The following is a 23,000-nucleotide window of genomic DNA, read 5'->3' as shown; positions in this document are numbered from 1 at the left end:
TCACTGGACTATGAAACTATTTCCGAGCGAGGGCTATAGAAGGGAATGTTCTTTCACTGGACTATGAAACTATTTCCGAGCGAGGGCTATAGAAGGGAATGTTCTTTCACTGGACTATGAAACTATTTCCGAGCGAGGGATATAGAAGGGAATGTTCTTTCACTAGACTATGAAACTATTTCCGAGCGAGGGCTATAGAAGGGAATGTTCTTTCACTGGACTATGAAACTATTTCCGAGCGAGGGATAGAAGGGAATGTTCTTTCACTGGACTATGAAACTATTTCCGAGCGAGGGCTATAGAAGGGAATGTTCTTTCACTGGACTATGAAACTATTTCCGAGCGAGGGATATAGAAGGGAATGTTCTTTCACTGGACTATGAAACTATTTCCGAGCGAGGGATAGAAGGGAATGTTCTTTCACTGGACTATGAAACTATTTCCGAGCGAGGGATAGAAGGGAATGTTCTTTCACTGGACTATGAAACTATTTCCGAGCGAGGGATATAGAAGGGAATGTTCTTTCACTGGACTATGAAACTATTTCCGAGCGAGGGATATAGAAGGGAATGTTCTTTCACTGGACTATGAAACTATTTCCGAGAGAGGGCTATAGAAGGGAATGTTCTTTCACTGGACTATGAAACTATTTCCGAGCGAGGGCTATAGAAGGGAATGTTCTTTCACTGGACTATGAAACTATTTCCGAGCGAGGGCTATAGAAGGGAATGTTCTTTCACTGGACTATGAAACTATTTCCGAGCGAGGGATAGAAGGGAATGTTCTTTCACTGGACTATGAAACTATTTCCGAGCGAGGGCTATAGAAGGGAATGTTCTTTCACTGGACTATGAAACTATTTCCGAGCGAGGGCTATAGAAGGGAATGTTCTTTCACTGGACTATGAAACTATTTCCGAGCGAGGGCTATAGAAGGGAATGTTCTTTCACTGGACTATGAAACTATTTCCGAGCGAGGGATAGAAGGGAATGTTCTTTCACTGGACTATGAAACTATTTCCGAGCGAGGGCTATAGAAGGGAATGTTCTTTCACTGGACTATGAAACTATTTCCGAGCGAGGGCTATAGAAGGGAATGTTCTTTCACTGGACTATGAAACTATTTCCGAGCGAGGGCTATAGAAGGGAATGTTCTTTCACTGGACTATGAAACTATTTCCGAGCGAGGGCTATAGAAGGGAATGTTCTTTCACTGGACTATGAAACTATTTCCGAGCGAGGGCTATAGAAGGGAATGTTCTTTCACTGGACTATGAAACTATTTCCGAGCGAGGGATAGAAGGGAATGTTCTTTCACTGGACTATGAAACTATTTCCGAGCGAGGGATAGAAGGGAATGTTCTTTCACTGGACTATGAAACTATTTCTACTAATTATAAATTAAAAAGATAAAGTGATATCGAGCGAGGGATAGAAGGGAATGTTCTTTCACTGGACTATGAAACTATTTCTACTAATTATAAAATAAAAAGATAAAGTGATATCGAGCGAGGGATAGAAGGGAATGTTCTTTCACTGGACTATGAAACTATTTCTACTAATTATAAATTAAAAAGATAAAGTGATATCGAGCGAGGGATAGAAGGGAATGTTCTTTCACTGGACTATGAAACTATTTCTACTAATTATAAAATAAAAAGATAAAGTGATATCGAGCGAGGGATAGAAGGGAATGTTCTTTCACTGGACTATGAAACTATTTCTACTAATTATAAAATAAAAAGATAAAGTGATATCGAGCGAGGGATAGAAGGGAATGTTCTTTCACTGGACTATGAAACTATTTCTACTAATTATAAATTAAAAAGATAAAGTGATATCGAGCGAGGGATAGAAGGGAATGTTCTTTCACTGGACTATGAAACTATTTCTACTAATTATAAATTAAAAAGATAAAGTGATATCGAGCGAGGGATAGAAGGGAATGTTCTTTCACTGGACTATGAAACTATTTCTACTAATTATAAAATAAAAAGATAAAGTGATATCGAGCGAGGGATAGAAGGGAATGTTCTTTCACTGGACTATGAAACTATTTCTACTAATTATAAAATAAAAAGATAAAGTGATATCGAGCGAGGGATAGAAGGGAATGTTCTTTCACTGGACTATGAAACTATTTCTACTAATTATAAAATAAAAAGATAAAGTGATATCGAGCGAGGGATAGAAGGGAATGTTCTTTCACTGGACTATGAAACTATTTCTACTAATTATAAATTAAAAAGATAAAGTGATATCGAGCGAGGGATAGAAGGGAATGTTCTTTCACTGGACTATGAAACTATTTCTACTAATTATAAATTAAAAAGATAAAGTGATATCGAGCGAGGGATAGAAGGGAATGTTCTTTCACTGGACTATGAAACTATTTCTACTAATTATAAATTAAAAAGATAAAGTGATATCGAGCGAGGGATAGAAGGGAATGTTCTTTCACTGGACTATGAAACTATTTCTACTAATTATAAATTAAAAAGATAAAGTGATATCGAGCGAGGGATAGAAGGGAATGTTCTTTCACTGGACTATGAAACTATTTCTACTAATTATAAATTAAAAAGATAAAGTGATATCGAGCGAGGGATAGAAGGGAATGTTCTTTCACTGGACTATGAAACTATTTCTACTAATTATAAATTAAAAAGATAAAGTGATATCGAGCGAGGGATAGAAGGGAATGTTCTTTCACTGGACTATGAAACTATTTCTACTAATTATAAATTAAAAAGATAAAGTGATATCGAGCGAGGGATAGAAGGGAATGTTCTTTCACTGGACTATGAAACTATTTCTACTAATTATAAATTAAAAAGATAAAGTGATATCGAGCGAGGGATAGAAGGGAATGTTCTTTCACTGGACTATGAAACTATTTCTACTAATTATAAATTAAAAAGATAAAGTGATATCGAGCGAGGGATAGAAGGGAATGTTCTTTCACTGGACTATGAAACTATTTCTACTAATTATAAATTAAAAAGATAAAGTGATATCGAGCGAGGGATAGAAGGGAATGTTCTTTCACTGGACTATGAAACTATTTCTACTAATTATAAAATGAAAAGATAAAGTGATATCGAGCGAGGGATAGAAGGGAATGTTCTTTCACTGGACTATGAAACTATTTCTACTAATTATAAAATAAAAAGATAAAGTGATATCGAGCGAGGGATAGAAGGGAATGTTCTTTCACTGGACTATGAAACTATTTCTACTAATTATAAAATAAAAAGATAAAGTGATATCGAGCGAGGGATAGAAGGGAATGTTCTTTCACTGGACTATGAAACTATTTCTACTAATTATAAATTAAAAAGATAAAGTGATATCGAGCGAGGGATAGAAGGGAATGTTCTTTCACTGGACTATGAAACTATTTCTACTAATTATAAATTAAAAAGATAAAGTGATATCGAGCGAGGGATAGAAGGGAATGTTCTTTCACTGGACTATGAAACTATTTCTACTAATTATAAATTAAAAAGATAAAGTGATATCGAGCGAGGGATAGAAGGGAATGTTCTTTCACTGGACTATGAAACTATTTCTACTAATTATAAATTAAAAAGATAAAGTGATATCGAGCGAGGGATAGAAGGGAATGTTCTTTCACTGGACTATGAAACTATTTCTACTAATTATAAAATGAAAAGATAAAGTGATATCGAGCGAGGGATAGAAGGGAATGTTCTTTCACTGGACTATGAAACTATTTCTACTAATTATAAAATAAAAAGATAAAGTGATATCGAGCGAGGGATAGAAGGGAATGTTCTTTCACTGGACTATGAAACTATTTCTACTAATTATAAAATAAAAAGATAAAGTGATATCGAGCGAGGGATAGAAGGGAATGTTCTTTCACTGGACTATGAAACTATTTCTACTAATTATAAATTAAAAAGATAAAGTGATATCGAGCGAGGGATAGAAGGGAATGTTCTTTCACTGGACTATGAAACTATTTCTACTAATTATAAATTAAAAAGATAAAGTGATATCGAGCGAGGGATAGAAGGGAATGTTCTTTCACTGGACTATGAAACTATTTCTACTAATTATAAATTAAAAAGATAAAGTGATATCGAGCGAGGGATAGAAGGGAATGTTCTTTCACTGGACTATGAAACTATTTCTACTAATTATAAATTAAAAAGATAAAGTGATATCGAGCGAGGGATAGAAGGGAATGTTCTTTCACTGGACTATGAATTACACTTGGACTTCTCCGTTTCTACTCAGTGACATCCTATACCGAGTTACTGGTGGCTTTTACTGACGTCGTGAATCCACTTTTTTTGTCTCAGCTTGAACTATAGAAACACATTGTGTACAATGAAGAAAAACGATGGAAATAAAGATCCCTGAGAAATGCGACAAAGTAGATGTTCCTATTGGCGACTACGCCACTGGTTTTTATCCTGTTGTCGAGGAGCAGAAACTTTATTTCGAATGAAGGCTTTCCAGAAAAATAAAAATTCTTCTAGGATCTATTAAACCCTGCAGAACCTATCCATTGGGCCAATGCACGCATTGTTTCAGCTTGTATAGAACTGGAAATATTGGATGCATTGTCAAGATTGACGTGAACTTCCTAGCGTAAGAGAAGTAACACAAGCATACACAGCAATACATTAAAACACTTGTTAAACCGGAGGATTGCTCATAAATGAAAAAAAAACGTACAGTAAAGAATAGCCTAAAAAAAGACTGTCAACCAGTTCGCGCCAATCCATGAACCAATTCGATTGTATAACAGTCGTGGAAGAAGGACTTCAGGTCTACCATCTCTATTCATAGGTTTTGCTTTTCAAATGTCTAATATTACAGGTATAGTTTCCGGAACATGCTCCATGAGAATGTGGTTTTAAAAGCGTGCAAAGATCATCATTGCACATGTGAGAAACTATCAGACTAAAACGTAAAGTTCTTAAAAGAAACCTAGCTTATTGTATATCTTTCAATATCTCTTATTTGAAGAGACATGACATACGAAATACTTTTGTAAACAATAAACTTTAAAAGTTTATTCCGCACCTAATGTCAGGACAGTCGAAGCATTACAAGCACAATCCCTTTGTTAATATCTTTTTCTTTTTAACCATAAACACTTTAAACACGCGGTGAAATAAGACAGCAACATCTACATTCTGTCGTGCCTCTAGTGACCAGACCTGACCCAGGACCCCAGAAAATACACTTAAAACACATTATTAACATGTGTGTAACTTTGTTTTCTTAGATGTTTTTTTTTTAAATCTTCATTTCAAAAAATAAATAAACAGCCTATGTAGTTACTATCCAAAGTACACTTACGACTTACATTGAACTTATCACCACAGAGACGCACGCCAGTGCATTAAGAATCATTCACCAAACATCCACCTAGCATTAGAACCACTGAACTCAACAGATTCACAGTGCAGTGCCTTATCAAAACGGGGCCAGTTGAATGTCAAAACGTGTGCAGAAACTTAAGTCCTCTATAAGAGACAAACTCATTCACTGATGTGACAGCGCGTTTTAGTCTATGTCTAGCTCTAATACTGTATAGAAACCATATTGGATACGCACAGTGTGTGTGTGTGATAGGTGTGAAGGTTTGTGCGTGCCTGTGTCTGAGAGTGTAGGGGGATGTATACATATCTTCATCTGTCTGAATGACGGCTGTATAAATTAGATGTGTACCTGTTTAACAGCTCTCTTACTTTAGGAGTTCGTAACAAAAAAAAAACGAGACATACATTTTGAAAACTTTTTTTCCTTTTTTTTTTGTCATTCTATTGAAGTTTTTTTTTGTCCTGAAAAGCTGAGGGTAAAAAAAGAAGGGGGAAAAAAAAGGGGGGGGGAGAAGGAGTTTTACACAGATCACTGCATTTTTTTTTATAAGGACAAGAACATTATTTTAATCCCACATTGACTGGTGCATTCAAACAACGTGCCCCTAATAAAATATAATGGTGGCGGATTTAGTTCAAAGAAGCTTTGTATCACCCAAACAAGACAATCGGAAAGTTGTGTATAACACATGCTGCAGCATCAGTTGCATAAACTCATAGGTTTAGATAAGAGGAAATTTTCGCCCCCCCCCCCAAAAAAAAAAAAAAATCAGGATTAATTATATACTACAACTTTGCTTTTTGCGATATAATTGTATGGTACCTATAGTTTTTTTTGTTTTTTTTTTAGAACAGACAAAAAGTAGAAAGAGACATAACTGAGTGTAAAAAAAAAAATAGAATAGTCTGGGACAATGAGTATTTACAGACATACGTATCCGATACTTGAAGCACAGCCTAATGATTGAGCTTATTGTTACATAGTCCCACAGAGTCCTGCCATATGTTACAATATCACACCACATGTGAGTGCATGTTTCTAGGGTTGACCACCTGGTTAATAAAATCCTGGGCCTCCTGCCAATGTAGCGGCTGATCGATGTCTGATACTATCCAGATCCTATATGGGAAAAATTAGGGGGAAACCTGGGGAGGTGGCGAAAAGGAGGAGGGGGGGGGGGATATTGTCACTTTGAAACCTTCCGTGGGATAACTAGAAGGCTTCTCAAATCCGGTCAGGGTTCTGTGAGGACTATTCAGGTCCAGAAATAGATCTACATGTAACAAAAGACATTCGCTCAAACTAAAGATCAGTAAGAGAGGTTGCAACTAGAGACACGGGAAGATGAAAAGCGATCGAAACATCTGTAGTTGATTGTCTATGGGTTTTAAGTAAAACTCGATAGTTACACAAGCAGCTTGTTGTTGTTTTTTCCCTCAACATAAGAGATTCCCAATATGTTTCTACTGAGCTTCTAGAGATGACACAGAGTTTGATTCGATTGAACATTTTTACAAAGGAACACTGCTGCTGTTCAACATACCAGTATATCGGAAGTAAACATATGTATTATGTACTAGGAGAGTGTTACCAAATTTATACTTCAGTGCTGGAAAAATAAAGAAACAAAAGACATTTTATGTTAGGCGTAATTAAATATATGCATGATACATTTTGTTCCCCAAAAGTGATCTTTCTAGGTCTATTATAACATCCTCTATTATTTGTAATGCATAGATTAGTTTTCAGTTCTTCTAGTGCTGGATGTTTTCAACAAGATCTGGTTAGTTTACTGCAAAATGTGTAAAGAATGATGTTTGAACATCAAACAAAAGATAAATGCTGTTGAGAGCAATCATCTTTAATCTTAGGTATCGAAGACATTGCCACTAGTTCCATAATCCCAACGAGGCTAAAACTAACTTTTAAAACAGCTCGGGAGGGGAGGGCTGATACATCGTAAGTAAATACAAATGCAATATTAACACACGCACTTTACACTTCACACACATACACACACTGATACACACAAAATCAAAACTCAAGTCATGAATTTAAAAAAATGGCGTGTTTTTTTTTTTTTTAAACAATTAATGTTAGAAACATGAGCACCGATAATATGTAAATAATATGCATAAAAGAATATCAGAGCAAAACATATTGGTTACCCTGCAACAAGGGCGTCTACTAGCGAACCAATAAAAGCCATAGGCGGCCTTTAGAAACCTTAACATGCCCTCATAGTTAGCGATGTCTGGGCACAGCCATAAGGCAATAGATGGGTCCTTAAAATCCAAAATTCTTGGCAGCAGCTATGGATAGAGTATCATTATTTCCAATGTTGTTTTTTCTACAGTTTAGACGGCAATTACAACAATAATTAAATTGTCGCCAATATTATATCATATTAGTACACCTCCCCCCCCCCCCCAAACCCTCTTTTTTTCATGAAGTGTTGAGAGAAAATGTCAAGAACTCGGGTGAAAATACCATAACAACACAATATAACTGTTTATACACACAAAAAAAGCACCGATGGTAAATAAACACAAATGTGGCAAGAACACAGTGTATGATAGAATAAGTGTTAGAGTGGACATTGCTGTGATTCTTGTCTTTGTGTTCACAGTTCAATTATACAAGCCGAAGGGTTGGGTATAAGAAATGAGTTGTGCTGTGGAGTTTCTAATTTAATACTGGCACGCATGCGCGGGCACACACACACACACACAAACACGCACTAACGCACAGAGCAAGGCACAGTGACAAAATAAATTAAAATTATGCAAAATTAATAGCCAACCATAGAAATATAATCCAATCCAATGATTCCAAATATATCTTCAAACTGTAAATAGTCAGTTAATTAAGTGCGTTTTTTTCTAAGTACATATAGTAAGTAGAGACATAAGGGCAAAATATCTTTTTCTTTTAGTGTTGAAAATGTATTTTTATTGAAATAAAACTTTTAAAAAATTATGTCCTTTTGAATCAAATACCTCAAATAATGTCCTTCTTTTTATAAAGTGCATTTTTAAATTGTATTATGTTCAAAGACAAATGTCTAGATATAAATAACATCAAAAAAATTAATTTCCTGGCTTCCAAATAAATCTATATCCAATTCATTAAACAAGAATTTTAATTTGAAATTCTAAAGTGTTTTTGTTATCATTCGTTTCTTTAAAGAATCATGTAAAAACTAATGAAGCGATGTTTCATTTGATAGTCATTGATTCCATCCCTCTCCAATACACTTAGTTGGCCTGTAGTGGAACACTTTTGAGACAGATGAACCTGGGTGTCTCCTATAGAAGTCTGGTACAGGAGTCCAACATTCTCAAAGTCATGAGAACACTAACAGCAACAAACAAAAAACATGGCAATGTGATATCAAGAGCCTACTTGCTAATAAAACACACAAGGAAGCTGCTATATGGCAAACGAACACACAAAGTAAAAAAAGGATTTTAGAGCCTGACTTGACTACTTATACATAATGGTATACAGAGAGCCATAGATGTGCATTGACGATACAGAGTTTGATGCTTATGATATGTCTGTCTTATAGTTAAAAGTAGATCTGACCACTTATAAAAGAAACAATGTTTAGTTATCTAGATGTCTTTGCACATACAGTGGCATAAGTAGTTTTGTAATCAAATCAACATTACTGAAGGCTCTGCATCTAATTACAAGTCCCTTCAGTTCAATACTGCACATGAAACACAATCTATGACTTTTCCTTGGTTCTGTACATTATCTGATGTAGTCCATATAGTCAGTTGTCATTGCAAGCGCAAGTCCCAATAGTTCAACTATTTACATTTGCGTTAACTCCAATATAGAGAAAACATTGGCATTTAACAAAATAAAGTTGTAAATTTTAATTACTTTCAGTCAGTTTTATCTACCAAAGAATTCTTAGACATTACATTTCCAGAAAGAAGAGATCTGAAAGTATTCAATTGCACATAAAATGACTAGGAACTATTAGTTACTGGTGGGACCAGAGTGTGGTCTGCACTTGCTGGGCAGCATTGTTCAGTGTTTAGTTGAGCAGAACAGTTGGACAAAGTATGGCAGCCGATGACCTTAACAATGCATGCATGAGAGTGGTCAGATTGAGCTTGACAAACTTGGCAGTGTGCGGTCTGGTCAAATGCCAGCCCTGTTAGAACTGGATTGAGGTTATGGTCAACTACAACACAATTGCAGGCTTGGCCTATCAGCTTAACACTGAGGTCATTTTTTTCAGATGTGCTTTTATCAATGTCAGGAGAGAGAGTTTTACTATCTAAAGCACTGTGATTGATTGTGACCATGAAAGACTTTATTTCAGATGAATGATGTTTAGTGCTTGCAAATGCTGTCTGCAAGACATTATTTTCCATTTCAGTTGAAAGTGCCTGTTTTTCTAGCATGTTTGTTTCCACTGAATTTGTAAGGGCCTGTTTTTCTGGCACATTATTTTCCCCAGTGTTTGTAAGAGCCTGTTTTTCTGGCACTTTATTTTCCACAATGTTTGTAAGAGCCTGTTTTTCTGGCACTTTATTTTCCACAATGTTTGTAAGAGCCTGTTTTTCTGGCACTATATTTTCCACAATGTTTGTAAGAGCCTGTTTTTCTGGCACTTTATTTTCCACAGCGTTGGTAAGTGCTTGCAACTCAGACACATTATTTTCTTTCAAAATATCATCTGAACTTGGAGACATACACTCTTTAGTGTTGCTATCTGAACTGACTTCAAAAACTTGAGTGTTTGTGACACCAATGTCCGCTGGTTTGTATAAAATGTTAGTCACACATGCACTTGATGCTGATGGTAAATCTACTGCATTATCACTGCATGCAGGAACAACAGAATCACTTCTGACACCAATCTGTTTTGTGGGTAAACATGATGCTGTTTCCTCTTTACTTTCTGCCAAAGAACTCAGTTTGGCTTTCTGAAAGCACAATCACAGAATGATAAAAAAAGTAAGGCATGTATTATAGGCAAAGATCTGTGAATTCATTGAAATAAAATGAATCTAAATATTATTTTAAAATCTTAAAAGCAAGCAAAGCAAAACAACTAAATGTATGAAAATTGTATTATGTTAGTCAGCTCTCGTTTAAGTTTGCTTAAAGCCAAAAGCATAAAACTTGAACTACAATCATCCCACACTAATTCTACTTTCTGGTACACCAACATTTTTTATTATTATCATTTTTTTTATTTTTTTTTATTGTATTGGATTACTGGTTGATCTATCTGAAATGTGATTTCAGGGAGGTAACTCTCTAAAAACAAAAATGAGTTCTAAATGGGTTATTTCTCTTAGAAATTTCAAGGCATTTATTACCACAAATACTCAGTTTCTAAGTAGACAGTAAAAAGAATTAGCTCTAGGGTACATGACAGTGTGTGTTTATCAAACGATTTATTATACAGTTTTATATAATAAGTGGGAGTTGAAGGAAACAACCTTAGCTTGCTGCAATCATGCAATATCACTAACAGCTAATTCAGCGTCTAAAATTTCTTGGTTATAAAATAATAAAGGAATCAAATGTTGATCAATCGTAATTATTTATGCATTAAAAGAAAATTCTGAAATCACTAAAAAGGTTAAAATAAGGTAATCTAGATCTTTCTGATCCATCATGTTTTAGATCAAAGTCAGTATTAGAATAAATTATAATAGATCATTTCCATTTCTAAATGTAGATTAACAGAAGACGGTGGCAAAAAATTAGAAGAAAAAAAAAGTCTCACACTTTTTAAAATATAAGGCATTAGAGATCTACCAGCAAAATTCTAAGCAGTTAGATATCTATAAATCTATTAAAAGTAGACCTACCCCTTTCAGACCTTGCTATCAATATGCAGATGATGTAAAGGTCATCTTTTTTTATGGCCAATTGTTAACAAGGGTGTCATGTGGCCAGCACAATGACCAACCCACTTTACTTTCCCCAACTAATACCAGGGACCCATTAGTGTAGGGTGGAGTCAAAGGCATCCTAAAAATCTAAAAATTCAGTCTTCACCAGGATTCTAACCTAAGACTCCTCGGTTTAGAAGCCAAGCACTTTACCATTCAGCCAGCATGCCCCTATAAATCTATCCCGCTGCATATCAATGGATACATCAAACACTAGTATCTTCATAGTAAGTTAGCAATGGTCAAAATGCTCTCTAAAGTGTTTCAATATTATTGAAATAGGGGATGTAATTTATGTTTTTATTAGACCAAAAAAATATTATAAATACTGAAATGTGAGTGTTGATGTAATATATGTTTTTATTTGACCCAAAAAATATTATAAATACTGAAATGTGAGTGTTGATGTAATATATGTTTTTATTTGACCCAAAAAATATTATAAATACTGAAATGTGAGTCTTGATAACAACTATCTCTAAACATTCTATTCAATTTTTAAAAAATAAAAAAAAATAAAAGAGGGGTTTAATTTTTTTTCTTCTTTTTAAAAATATTTTATTCAGTCATGTGATAAATATAATTATTGCAATGAGTCAGTGTTGAAAAGGTCAGACTTGTAGACAACATTCTCACTTTGCATTTAAAAAAATGAATCTGTTGTCAGTAATGGCAATGTCAGACATGCCACATGCAGAAATGTAATTAACAACCATGTTTTGGAGAGAGAAAAAAAAAAGGGCGAGGGGGATTAATAAAAGGTGCACAAGGGAGATGACTGGTTAAAATGGTAATAAATAAATATACAGCCAATTAAAATTTAAACAAATCTGTTGGATGCTATTCCATGTTAGTGTGTAGTTAATCATGGCTTCATTACTACTCTATCAAAGTTTGTCTACAGGTAGTTTAGATACATTCATATTTATCTACATCTAATGATTTAATTTTTTTGTTCTAGACCACAATTTTGTTCAGTGTAGGCAGCATGGGATTTCTTTTCAAATTTATGTATATTTGGATCATCAGGAAGAATCCCAAAGTCAAAAATGAACTCACTACTATGTCTTTTGATTCAGAAATTTACTGTGAAATGTCTTACTTGAAGTATGAAATTTGAAAACCAAAATACATTGTAAATTTCCATTAATCTTAGAAAGAAAAGAGAGTTCCTGCTATTTTGATAGAGCAGGTCTAAAAAAATATAATGAAATCAGATTAGGGCACATGCAGTACACCAAGTCATTCCTGAGAAGTTTGTTAAAACAAGAATGAACTAGATTAGTACTCTTCTGATTTAGTGGTTCTCAAGATTCCTACACACACACACACACATACATATATATATATATATATATATATATATATATATATATATATATATATATATATATATATATATATATTTTTTTTTTTATTTTTTTATTTTTTTTTTTTATTTCTTTAAGCATGCCTTAAATTAATTACACTGTCAATAATTTATTTTAGTTTAAAAAATGTATTTTTAAAAATATCAGGCTTCATGAAATTTTATTTCAATAATTTTGATGAGCTAAAAGAAAAAAGTCTATTTCATCATGTACTGAAGAAGTTATGAATAACTGAAGTGCCAGCTGCCTACACGTATAGTAAGACTATATTTGGTGTGAAAGAGAGAGAGGCATAAATATAACAGTAAAACTGATGGGCTGAGAGAAGGAAATAACTTACCCGAAGTCAGATCCATCCACCAGGGTTTCATTTGGCAAAGGTTTTTTTTTAAAAAAAGCAACTGTTTCCAGACATCCAGAAAAAAGGATTTGTGAATGATAAAGTTGGCGTTAAAAGAGAATAAATCAAATTTCCCCAGCGGTCAGATGGTAAAGGATTAAGGTAGAATAATGAAGTATGCCTTGATTAATAGGTGTGCTGGATTAATACACTTGATTATAAATGATTAAATGTCAATAAATGTAAATGATGGTAGGGTTAATTAATTAATTCATGTAGTATACAATGAGAATAATTCATTACTACATGGCGAGAGATACAATACAACAACAAAGTAGGTCTCAGACATAGATTTAAATTTCATTCTTGTAGTATATAAGCATTACAATAATAATATCATTCTTGTAGTAAGTATTACAATAATAATATCATTCTCTAAGTATTCTAGAGACAGAGACAATTAAACTTCTCATACACAATTATGTCAGTGGATAAGCAATATTCTTTTGATAACATTACCCCCCCCCCCTACCAATTCTATGCTGTACCATGGAGCCCCTTGTATATCATTTGTAAGAAACTGTTTACTAACTGAAACAAAATCAGTACAAAAATTTAATCCAATACCTTGGTGGGAAAAAAAGCAGTGGCATCAAATGGCACCATATCGAAATCCACTGCATATATTTTGTCCAATGATGATAAATATTTTATAAAACATATCTCGGTAAAAAGCACAAATTCACCATTTAGCCATAACTAGCAGTTACTTTCAGTGATCAATGTAGTCAAAGATTTCAGAAAAAAAGAATTATTTCACTACATGTAGCACCATCAAATTAGCAAGCAAGAGGCAAAATGACCAAATAATAGGCAAGCTTTGAGAGTAACAGATGAGTACACAATATATATATTATACATTTGACTAAAAAAAAAGATTTCTGACAAACGATCTGTAATGCTGGTTTTAAAACCTAAGACATGTTAGGCATGATTGTTTGTGTGTGATTTTTTTTCTAATTGTTTAAACGGAATATGCTGATGTGGTCGTATACAGAAATGTAGAAAGTGATATTCTATATATTTCCATATGTGTGGCTATATAGACTTAACAGACATCAGTCATTGCAATAAAAATGTTAAACCAGAAATAATTTTATAGTTTTTTTTTTTTTAAAAAGCTAGAATAGACTTCCTACTAGAAATGTTAGAAAAGCAATTATTGTTTTTGCCAACCAATGATTATATTAAAATATGACACCCTAATGCTGAGAGTTGAGTCTACAAAAATCCGTACACTGTAGATCTAGTAGTATCTTCAATGGTGACCCAATGTCTCACCACTAACACATAACAGATTATATGCTGATAAATCAGAAGAGAAATATTGGGTGGAACAGTGATACAAAAGTGAAATATAGATGTCATAAGGCAAAAATACATCCGAAGCCCCACTTCCTTGTTAAATCTCTACTAATTAACAAAAAAAATATTTATTTTACAAATTATTTTCAAACCTTAGTCTTTCAAACAATACATTAATTTAAATTTAACACTGCTACTTTTCTCTTTTAGTTTTCAGTGAATGAAAACCTTTATTTAACTAGAAGAATTAGAAATTGCTGAAATAAAAATAGTTATCACTATCTTCTAGAAAGCTCTTTGCAATGAAAAGTTTTCTCTCCCACACTAAATGTTGTAAGTCAAGATGAAAAGACATCCTAAGTTGTTTATATAGGTCATGTGTGATCACATCTATTATGAACACAAAGATTTTTTTCTATACTTCAATATGTCAATAATATGAAGTGTTTTAAATAGATGGCAGATCATGAGATGTGTTTAGTTTATGATTTAGCAGACTTCCTGAAATGTCCAGGTTTCCAAGTAGTGCACACTTGTGGCCAGTGTGGGCAAGGACTGACCAACAGAGAAAGTGAGAAGATCAGAAACGTACTCACCTCTTCATCAAGTGTATTCCTGCTGCCCAATGTATCTGTGCTCTTTCGAAGCAGCATGCTCTTGGACAAGCGGTTGCACAAACTGACCACACGCATTGATTGCTGTGACAGAAGAGAATCAAAGAAATAACCAAATGTGAAGGTTAGAAAAAGAGAAACTACTGAACTAAAAAAAATAACATGCAGTCAAAAATTACAAAACAAATGATGCAAAGAAAGAATTAAAAGAAAGTAAATATTAAAATAAATCTAGACTAGACTAACAGTAAATCAGACAGCAAGAAAAATATTAAGTAAAAAAAGCAGCTCTCAAATTGTTTCTCTATGTTAAACAAGCTGATAGTGGTCTTGGATCAAACTGGATTGATCCTACCAGATGGTATAGTATAAGATTGGATCTAATCAGATCAAATCAGTTGATTGGATCAGAAAGACTGTGATCTGATCAAATATTTCTGAATCAAATCTGATACAAATTAGATCCGATTTAATAGAACCAGATCTGATCCAAATCAGATTGGATCTGATCAAATCATCATTGACAAAAAAAATTGGCCAGTATGGGGATCGGACCCATGACCTTCACTTTTTTTAGTATAATGCGTTATCAGTTTCCTTTCCAGTTTTGATAATTTCCATACTTTCAACTTTTGATTCACTTTTTCCTTCCCAGCCCCACCTTCAGGAAGTGTAAGCCAAAAGTAGGAATGGAAAATAAGGAAGACACAAAAAGGAATGACATTTTAAAATGTCCAAAGTGACTGGAAACTATAGTCATTCAAAGAGTTGTGCCACATCAATTCTGCAGGTGCCATTGTAAAACCAGAAAAGACCTTAACCTTTAATTTTAGGAATGGGTCAATGGCAGAAAATTCTAAATAGAAAAAAAAAGTTAATTTGCATTAATTTGGAATAGAACTGTTGTTGACATTGCAAACAGAGACATCAGAATATAAATTAAGGTTGTGCTTAGGATGTCACAGAAACACAGAAAGTCAAACATATTCCATCACAGACTGTGCTTGATATTTAGGTGTGAAAGTATGTATTAGGTGGCATAAGGAGCACATTAAAAATCTGAGTGGCTACGTCCCAAGCCTGGATGAAAAAGGAGGCTATGGGGCTAGATCTCAATAGCTACAGAAATGGCAAACATCGAACAAAACAAATAATCTACACAATCTACCGATGTCTGTCAAGAGAGCTTGCTGTCTTATAAACTGCTAAAGGATCTAAGTCTAAGTAACACTTGTAATATTTATCTATAAATAGCACTATACAAAGAACACATGGATGTTACTCAAGATGCAATTTTTTTTTATCATGAATTGAGAGATAAAAGTTTATTTTAAAAAGTTTATTGCAAACTTGTATCTTGAAGCAAGACTTTATACTGTAATTTGATGTGAAATACATTACAGACATAAAAAGTATTTAAATGAGTTTTAAAAAAAACAAAAGGAGACGGGGCTCTTTTAGAAAAAAAAAAATTTTAATCTACCCATTCCCATTAAACAATTTGAACACTTTTGCCAAAAAGAACTAACAAAAAGCATTAAACTAAAAAAAAATTCATTTCAGATCAAGACAAGCCAGTTAATTTGTACCTCATGTACCTCATCCAATCCAACTTTTTTATAATGCCAAAAATTTAATGCTTCTGTTGGCTCTAGTTTTGTGTTTGGTTTATACTATAGTCTAATTCTGTTTCTTTTTTTTTTTCTCACTTTTTAAATTAGCAGCCAACATAAACCTAATGAGATGAGTAATGAAGTGCAAAGACTAAATTATGACTTCCAATTTTTTTTTTAAAGTGTTCACATAAAACAAAATGCCTTCTGGCCAAATTTTTACCTTCCAACGCTTCCTGGCCATAAAAGCTTTAAAGTTATTTATGTTGATCACAGCAGACTTCCGCTCTTGCTCTTCATTATGTCCCTTTGGTCGTATCCAGGGATGGTTTAGACACTCATCGACTGTAGCTCTTTTCCTTTGGTGGGGAGATAATAGCACAAACAATTATTTCAAAAAGCAAGAATCCAGAATAATTATTGACATTGTGCTGCGATAAATTATTAATGTCCATTACCACATTGATCTTTTCAAACATGGTTTTTTTTTTCAAAGACGTCTTGATCTGAATTGATCTGATGATATGAGTATTCTTTAAACAGCTAAATTAATGATATTGGTATTCTTTAAACAGCTAAATTAATGATATGGGTATTCTTTAAACAGCTAAATTAATGATATTGGGTATTCTTTAAACAGCTAAATTAATGATATGGGTATTCTTTAAACAGCTAAATTAATGATATGGGTATTATTTAAACAGCTAAATTAATGATATGGGTATTCTTGAAACAGCTAAATAAATGATATGGGTATTCTTGAAACAGCTAAATAAATGATATGGGTATTCTTGAAACAGCTAAATTAATGATATGGATATTCTTTAAACAGCTAAATTAATGATATGGGTATTCTTTAAACAGCTAAATTAATGATATGGGTATTCTTTAAACAGCTAAATTAATGATATGGGTATTCTTTAAACAGCTAAATTAATGATATGGGTATTCTTTAAACAGCTAAATTAATGATATGGGTATTCTTTAAACAGCTGCCTACCTTGGATTCTTGACAAACAGTTTCTTGATGAAGTCCTTGGCTAGATCTGAGGTGTTTGAGAAATATTCCTTGTCAAACTGATAGTTGACAGCAGTGATGTTATGGTAAGTCTCCTGCTGGTCTTCACCAAGGAAGGGGGAGGCGCCACTTAGCCTGGACACAGAGAAATGACACATTTAATCATTAACCATTGACAATTGATACTATACTACCTAGAACAACAAAAATAAACAGTAAAACAAAACTCAAGCAACCATATTTTTAAAAACCATGTCTTGGTTAACCTTATCTTCTTATCTTATATAATACAGACGTTACTTCAAAAAAGAAGATGATTATGTCCTACGCGTCATGCATTTAGTCATGCATATTAACCAATAACTTAAATTCTGCCAAGTCACTGGTTTTCCTGGCTAGCTTAGGCAACCAATTCCATGCTCTAATAGCACTAGGGAAGAAGGAGTATTTGTACAAATTTGTCCTAGCATATGGGACGAGGAATGTGCCTTTATCTTTGTGTCTTTCAGAGTATTTTATTAAATTTTGTTTTTGTATTTGAAGATTATAGTTCATTGTTTTATGTATGATTGCTACTTTACTTTTGAGCCTTCTGTCCTAAAGGCTTTCTAAATTTAGTGATTTTACTAAAGGTGTTACTCTAGTCAAATGTGAATATTCGTTTGTTATGAATCTCACTGCTCTATTTTGTGTCTGTTCCAGTTTCTTAATGTTTTCTTGAGTTGAGGGGTCCCAAACGGACCAAATTTAACAAGTAGATGTCTGACATATAAATGATTCTTAAGAAGTCCTTTAGAAAACTGTTGTTATCAAAACATTTACAATTCACAGCAAGGAGATATGTCTATATTTCATTGTTCATGTATTTAAATCTGTCTTTTTGTAAACAAATATTTATTTCATACAAAAGAAAACTTAGTGATCCAGGTGAACCAGTTCCTTAAAAAAATCTTTTGATTAAAAGTTATGGACTCCTCTTATGTTGCTTTGAATTATACATTTCGGATGTTCCTTCTGAAATGAAGTTTTTCAAAGCCAAGATCTTCTGCTGGTCAGTAGTGGAGGACAGCGGATAGAGTTAGAACTTGGGACCAGTGGGATGAAAGTCTAGAGCAGAGACTACACAATCAGACAGCCATCATGGTCAGTCTCAAGAGAAAGTAATTTTGTACAAGCATCACATAAAGATTAATTCTTGCAGTGTTGTATAACTCTTTTTTTTTTTTCTAAAAATAATTTCAGAACAAGAACTACAGGTGACTGTCTCAATAATTAAATTTTGATAGTTTGATTATTTTAAGCACCAGTTTGCCTTTTGTTTTGAAAACTTCAGACTGTATGTAAAATAAAGGTATGACAAGTAAAATCTTTTTAAAACCTTTTCCTTCAGAATACAAAACAAAGCTTTTCTGAAGAATCTCAATATCACAGTCACTACCTTAATTGTGGCAAGAATAATCTCCCTTATTTCTATTTAAAACAAAACTAATTAATTACCAACTATCCATTAACTATAGATAATTATGCTAATTTCAATTTCATCCGATAATGGAAAGTGGGAGAAAAAACGTGTACAAAATGTAATAAGTTAAATAACTCCATAGGTACAGCCACATCTCTCAATAAAAAGCATCTATTTTCCTTATTTGATACCAAACAAAATAATTAAATAATTAATAGTTAGTTTTGCATTGATTCCCGTTTTGTTAGTTACAAATAAATAATATGTAAAGTTTCAACTTCATCTGAGAATGGGTGTGGAACAAATAAAGGTGTAAAAGAAAAAACTTGTACCAGTCAGAAGAGAGTGAGATGATATAAGCTTTGTAAAAACAAGCTATACTCCTCCCTTCTCTCAAATAAAGTTACTTAATTCTTCTATCTCTTGTCCAGCATGCACCCCAGTTACAGCCAATAATAATCAGTCTTACGGAGGCTAATTTACACAGAATAAGCTCGCTCAAGGAACTTTCGCTCCACTCACGTCGTTTACGCGCCAAATCACGACCGTAAGAGGAGAGTCCCTTCAAACAAGAGTTGAAGCCACAATAGCAGATGCATTAGCGGACAAACGCCAACCAACACAGGTGCCGTGTTCACGTAACACTGCTTGCTATTCTAACTCGGCGTGCATCGGACTTCAACAAATACTATTGAGGCTGCAACCCTCATCAAACTCCGCCACCTCCCCCCCCCCTTTTTTTTAACCCTTAAATTTATATTCAAAGTCTGCTGCTGACATGTCAAGTTGCCAAAGTGCAAATTCTCAATTTATATAAATTCCGGGTTTTATTATATATATAGCGTAAGTGTTGATAAATTAAACATTTTTAATATTCTATCTTCATTTTTATTTCCCTATTTTTTGGACGAAAGGCTTTTTTTTTTTTTTGGCCATTCTCATGGAAACACTCACACACACACCAACACCACACCACACACAGCTTCCGAGCATAGATACAATCTTACCAGGAAAAAAAAAACCAGTGAAGTGCCTCTTATCTCATGTGATAGCAGTTATCACCCGTGTGATACTTTTTGCTATGACAAGGTCGATTTATTTCCCTTGAACAGTGATTATCAAAATGGTTCCCGGAAACCTGATTTTGGAGTTTGTTTATAAAAAATGTTGCTGCTGAATTTAAGAGCAAATGTATATCATTTTAAAAGATCTCTAATCAAGAAAGGCTTTGAGATTTAGATGCTGACGTCATAGACCCGTACAAGTAAGTAATGTTATCATAGCTGTTTGTGTGTTTGTGAATATGACAGAGGGTACAGAGAATGGAGAAACACAGACAGAGGGAGTGTGAGAGAGAGATGCAGAGAGAGAGGTGAGAGATACAGAGACAGTGTATGTTATAACATGATCTATGAGTTATCCAATGGAATTATTGTACATTTTAAAAAAAAGTAAGTTTTGTGTTTTCTTGCTAACAGATGTCAAAATGTTTATTTCACTCAGCAACACGCAAAAAAAAAAAAAAGGTGGCCCCAGCGGCTTAGTGGTACCCACACATTATGATGCACTCTAAGAAACCAATACATCACCTGCAGGGTAGCACCAACTATGTATGTGCACATGAAAAACAGAAAGATTTAGAAACTCCTTTATCCCACTTTCGGTCAGTGTTTCAAGGTCATCTATCGTCATCAAGAAGTATGTAGAAGTCTAATTCATAAAGCGCTGGTTGTGAGTGTTTATGTTTTTCGTATGTGAATGTTGTTCGTATTTGTATCTATATTGCTATTGTGACAGTGGTTACGCTGAGGAGGTCAATTGTAGTCAAACTGAATTTCCATTTGATTGGGCCAATAAAAATTATCTCTTATCTTATCTTATCTCTTGTACCTGCGAAAACATCGTCAACTTTTGAGTTTCTGTTTCATTCATTTGGGCAATGACGTATATTTAGTTTATCGTGAAAATCTCCCATTACAATCATTTGAAACACTTGAACACAGTAGGCCTACTAACTTAGACAGTTTGATAGTTAGGCATCTTAAACACTTGAACACAGTAGGCCTACTAACTTAGACAGTTGGATAGTTAGGCATCTTAAACACTTGAACACAGTAGGCCTACTAACTTAGACAGTTTGATAGTTAGACATCTTAAACACTTGAACACAGTAGGCCTACTAACTTAGACAGTTTGATAGTTAGGCATCTTAAATTTCCTGTATGGGTCCAAAAACTGTGTAACAGCGCTAATTACACACTGTCTTGAACTATTGGATCTTACAAGAATTCATGATCTAATCTATGTCTATAGTTTGTTGATTTAAAGCCAGTGTTGTGTGTTATTGTCATTTGTAAAGCTACGGAACGTTCCCTTTACTCTCAACATTTACAAACAACTCTATTGAAATAAACGATTCAGATGGATTAATAGAAATGTTATATGGCGTAAAGCCAACTTCCCGTAAACTTCTCCAAGGTGAACAGCTGAGGTAAAGCTGATATTAGTTGTGAGGACACAGTGAGCCGTGAGATGAGCTCCAGAATACTTTAACGATCGAGATAATGGCATCACAAGTGACAGCTTTACGCCCTACTACTTTACCCACTCGTAAAGGGGGGCGGGGTGGGGGAGGGCGTAAAGATGAAGACAAGATAGCTGGGATGAAATAGACATTAGCAGCCCAGAGTCTGTGAACAACAAAGAAGGGAGTGGCGGGCAACCACTCTCCTTACCAGGTTAGTTTAAATAACATTAACGTTTGTCCCTATCGGTTAGGTTCGTCCATAGACACTGGCCCTGTGAGAAGAACATATTTAAAAATGTGACACCCAACTGTGACCCAACCAACGCAGATGAGGAGACGGCAGAGATGTCGATGAATCCTACAGAGACTTCTCGTTATAGTAGGCCTGACTGGCAGACCTGTGACGTGGAAACGAGAGGTCAGCCGAGACCAGTAACGTCACAGGTCTGCCAGTCAGGCCCGTTATAACGATTGGTCTCGATCCTACTTATGCCCAATGGTTTTACATCTGGAGACATCGTGAGCTAGTTGTCGTGGTGTGTGGCTTATACTCTGAAAGTTCACCAGCCTTCCTTCTTGGGGGTGGGGAGGGGAAGTCCATAGATCAGAGATGGATAGCTCAGGACACACAATTGAATTCAAGTGAATAGGGAAATACAAATGTTGTTTGGTTTTTGTTGTTGTTTTGTTAGCAAATCATTCAGACACGTGAGTGTAGGTGTAGGCATATTCGAGACAAAATGTCTGGCATCTGTCTGTGACCCAACTTAAAGACTTAAATGCCTGATATACAAGTATAGAGACCTCATTCGTTTTGCTTCTGCTAAGCCTAATATTGAGAAAAAAAAATAGCTACAACTTCAATTGTATTTCACATGTTCAGAATAGTGTCAATAAAATATTTTCTCTATTCTATCTCGTTATTAAATCAATATATCAGAGATTCCTGGAGAGAACAAAAAATCTTTGCATAATGCACTGAGTCTTTCAAGAACACCCTAGGACTGAATCTGATCGGTCGCCAATAATATCGATTTTGGTTAAAGATCAATGATTTCTTCAGATCTGTAACCATAAACATATATTGAAATTATTGCTGCTGGGGGGGGGGGGGAATCGTATTGCAAAGGCCAAATCTTTAATGATGATCAGGTGAATGTTACATCTCGACCAGTGAATCTCAAAATATTAAGCCAACTCATTGAAATTCCGGTAATTTCTTCAACAAATAACTACCAATAAGCAAAAAAAAAAAAAAGGATTGTTTAGAAACTTACAAAAGAACTGCACATAATTTAAAATAACTACAAATCACATTTGGTCTCTGCTAACATTCTCTTGCTATCATTAGATATTTCCTATTTTGGTAGACGTTAAGACAGTGGTTCCTTCCTCAAT

The 23,000-nt window shown here is 34.2% G+C and overlaps 1 protein-coding gene across 8 annotated transcripts in view; it reads right to left on the bottom strand.

The window, feature by feature from the left end:
• The window catches only part of LOC106057200 (death-associated protein kinase 1-like), a 117,558-nt gene that overhangs the window by 51,610 nt on the left and 42,948 nt on the right, over positions 1–23,000 (bottom strand). For 7 of the 8 annotated variants that reach the window (XM_056013983.1, XM_056014005.1, XM_056013991.1 and 4 more), the window contains 3 exons: positions 17,596–17,748; positions 16,819–16,954; positions 14,965–15,066 (listed from right to left, as the gene is read on the bottom strand). In XM_056013983.1, coding sequence (XP_055869958.1) covers positions 14,965–15,066; positions 16,819–16,954; positions 17,596–17,748 — 391 coding nt within the window. Of the gene's footprint in view, positions 1–5,346; positions 5,590–14,964; positions 15,067–16,818; positions 16,955–17,595; positions 17,749–23,000 lie in introns of those variants that run through there. The other variant, XM_056014036.1, reaches the window with a different exon arrangement.

Source organism: Biomphalaria glabrata, chromosome 1, assembly GCF_947242115.1.
Source record: "Biomphalaria glabrata chromosome 1, xgBioGlab47.1, whole genome shotgun sequence".
Classification (NCBI taxonomy): domain Eukaryota; kingdom Metazoa; phylum Mollusca; class Gastropoda; family Planorbidae; genus Biomphalaria; species Biomphalaria glabrata.
This window is presented reverse-complemented; position numbering and strand designations above follow the sequence as displayed.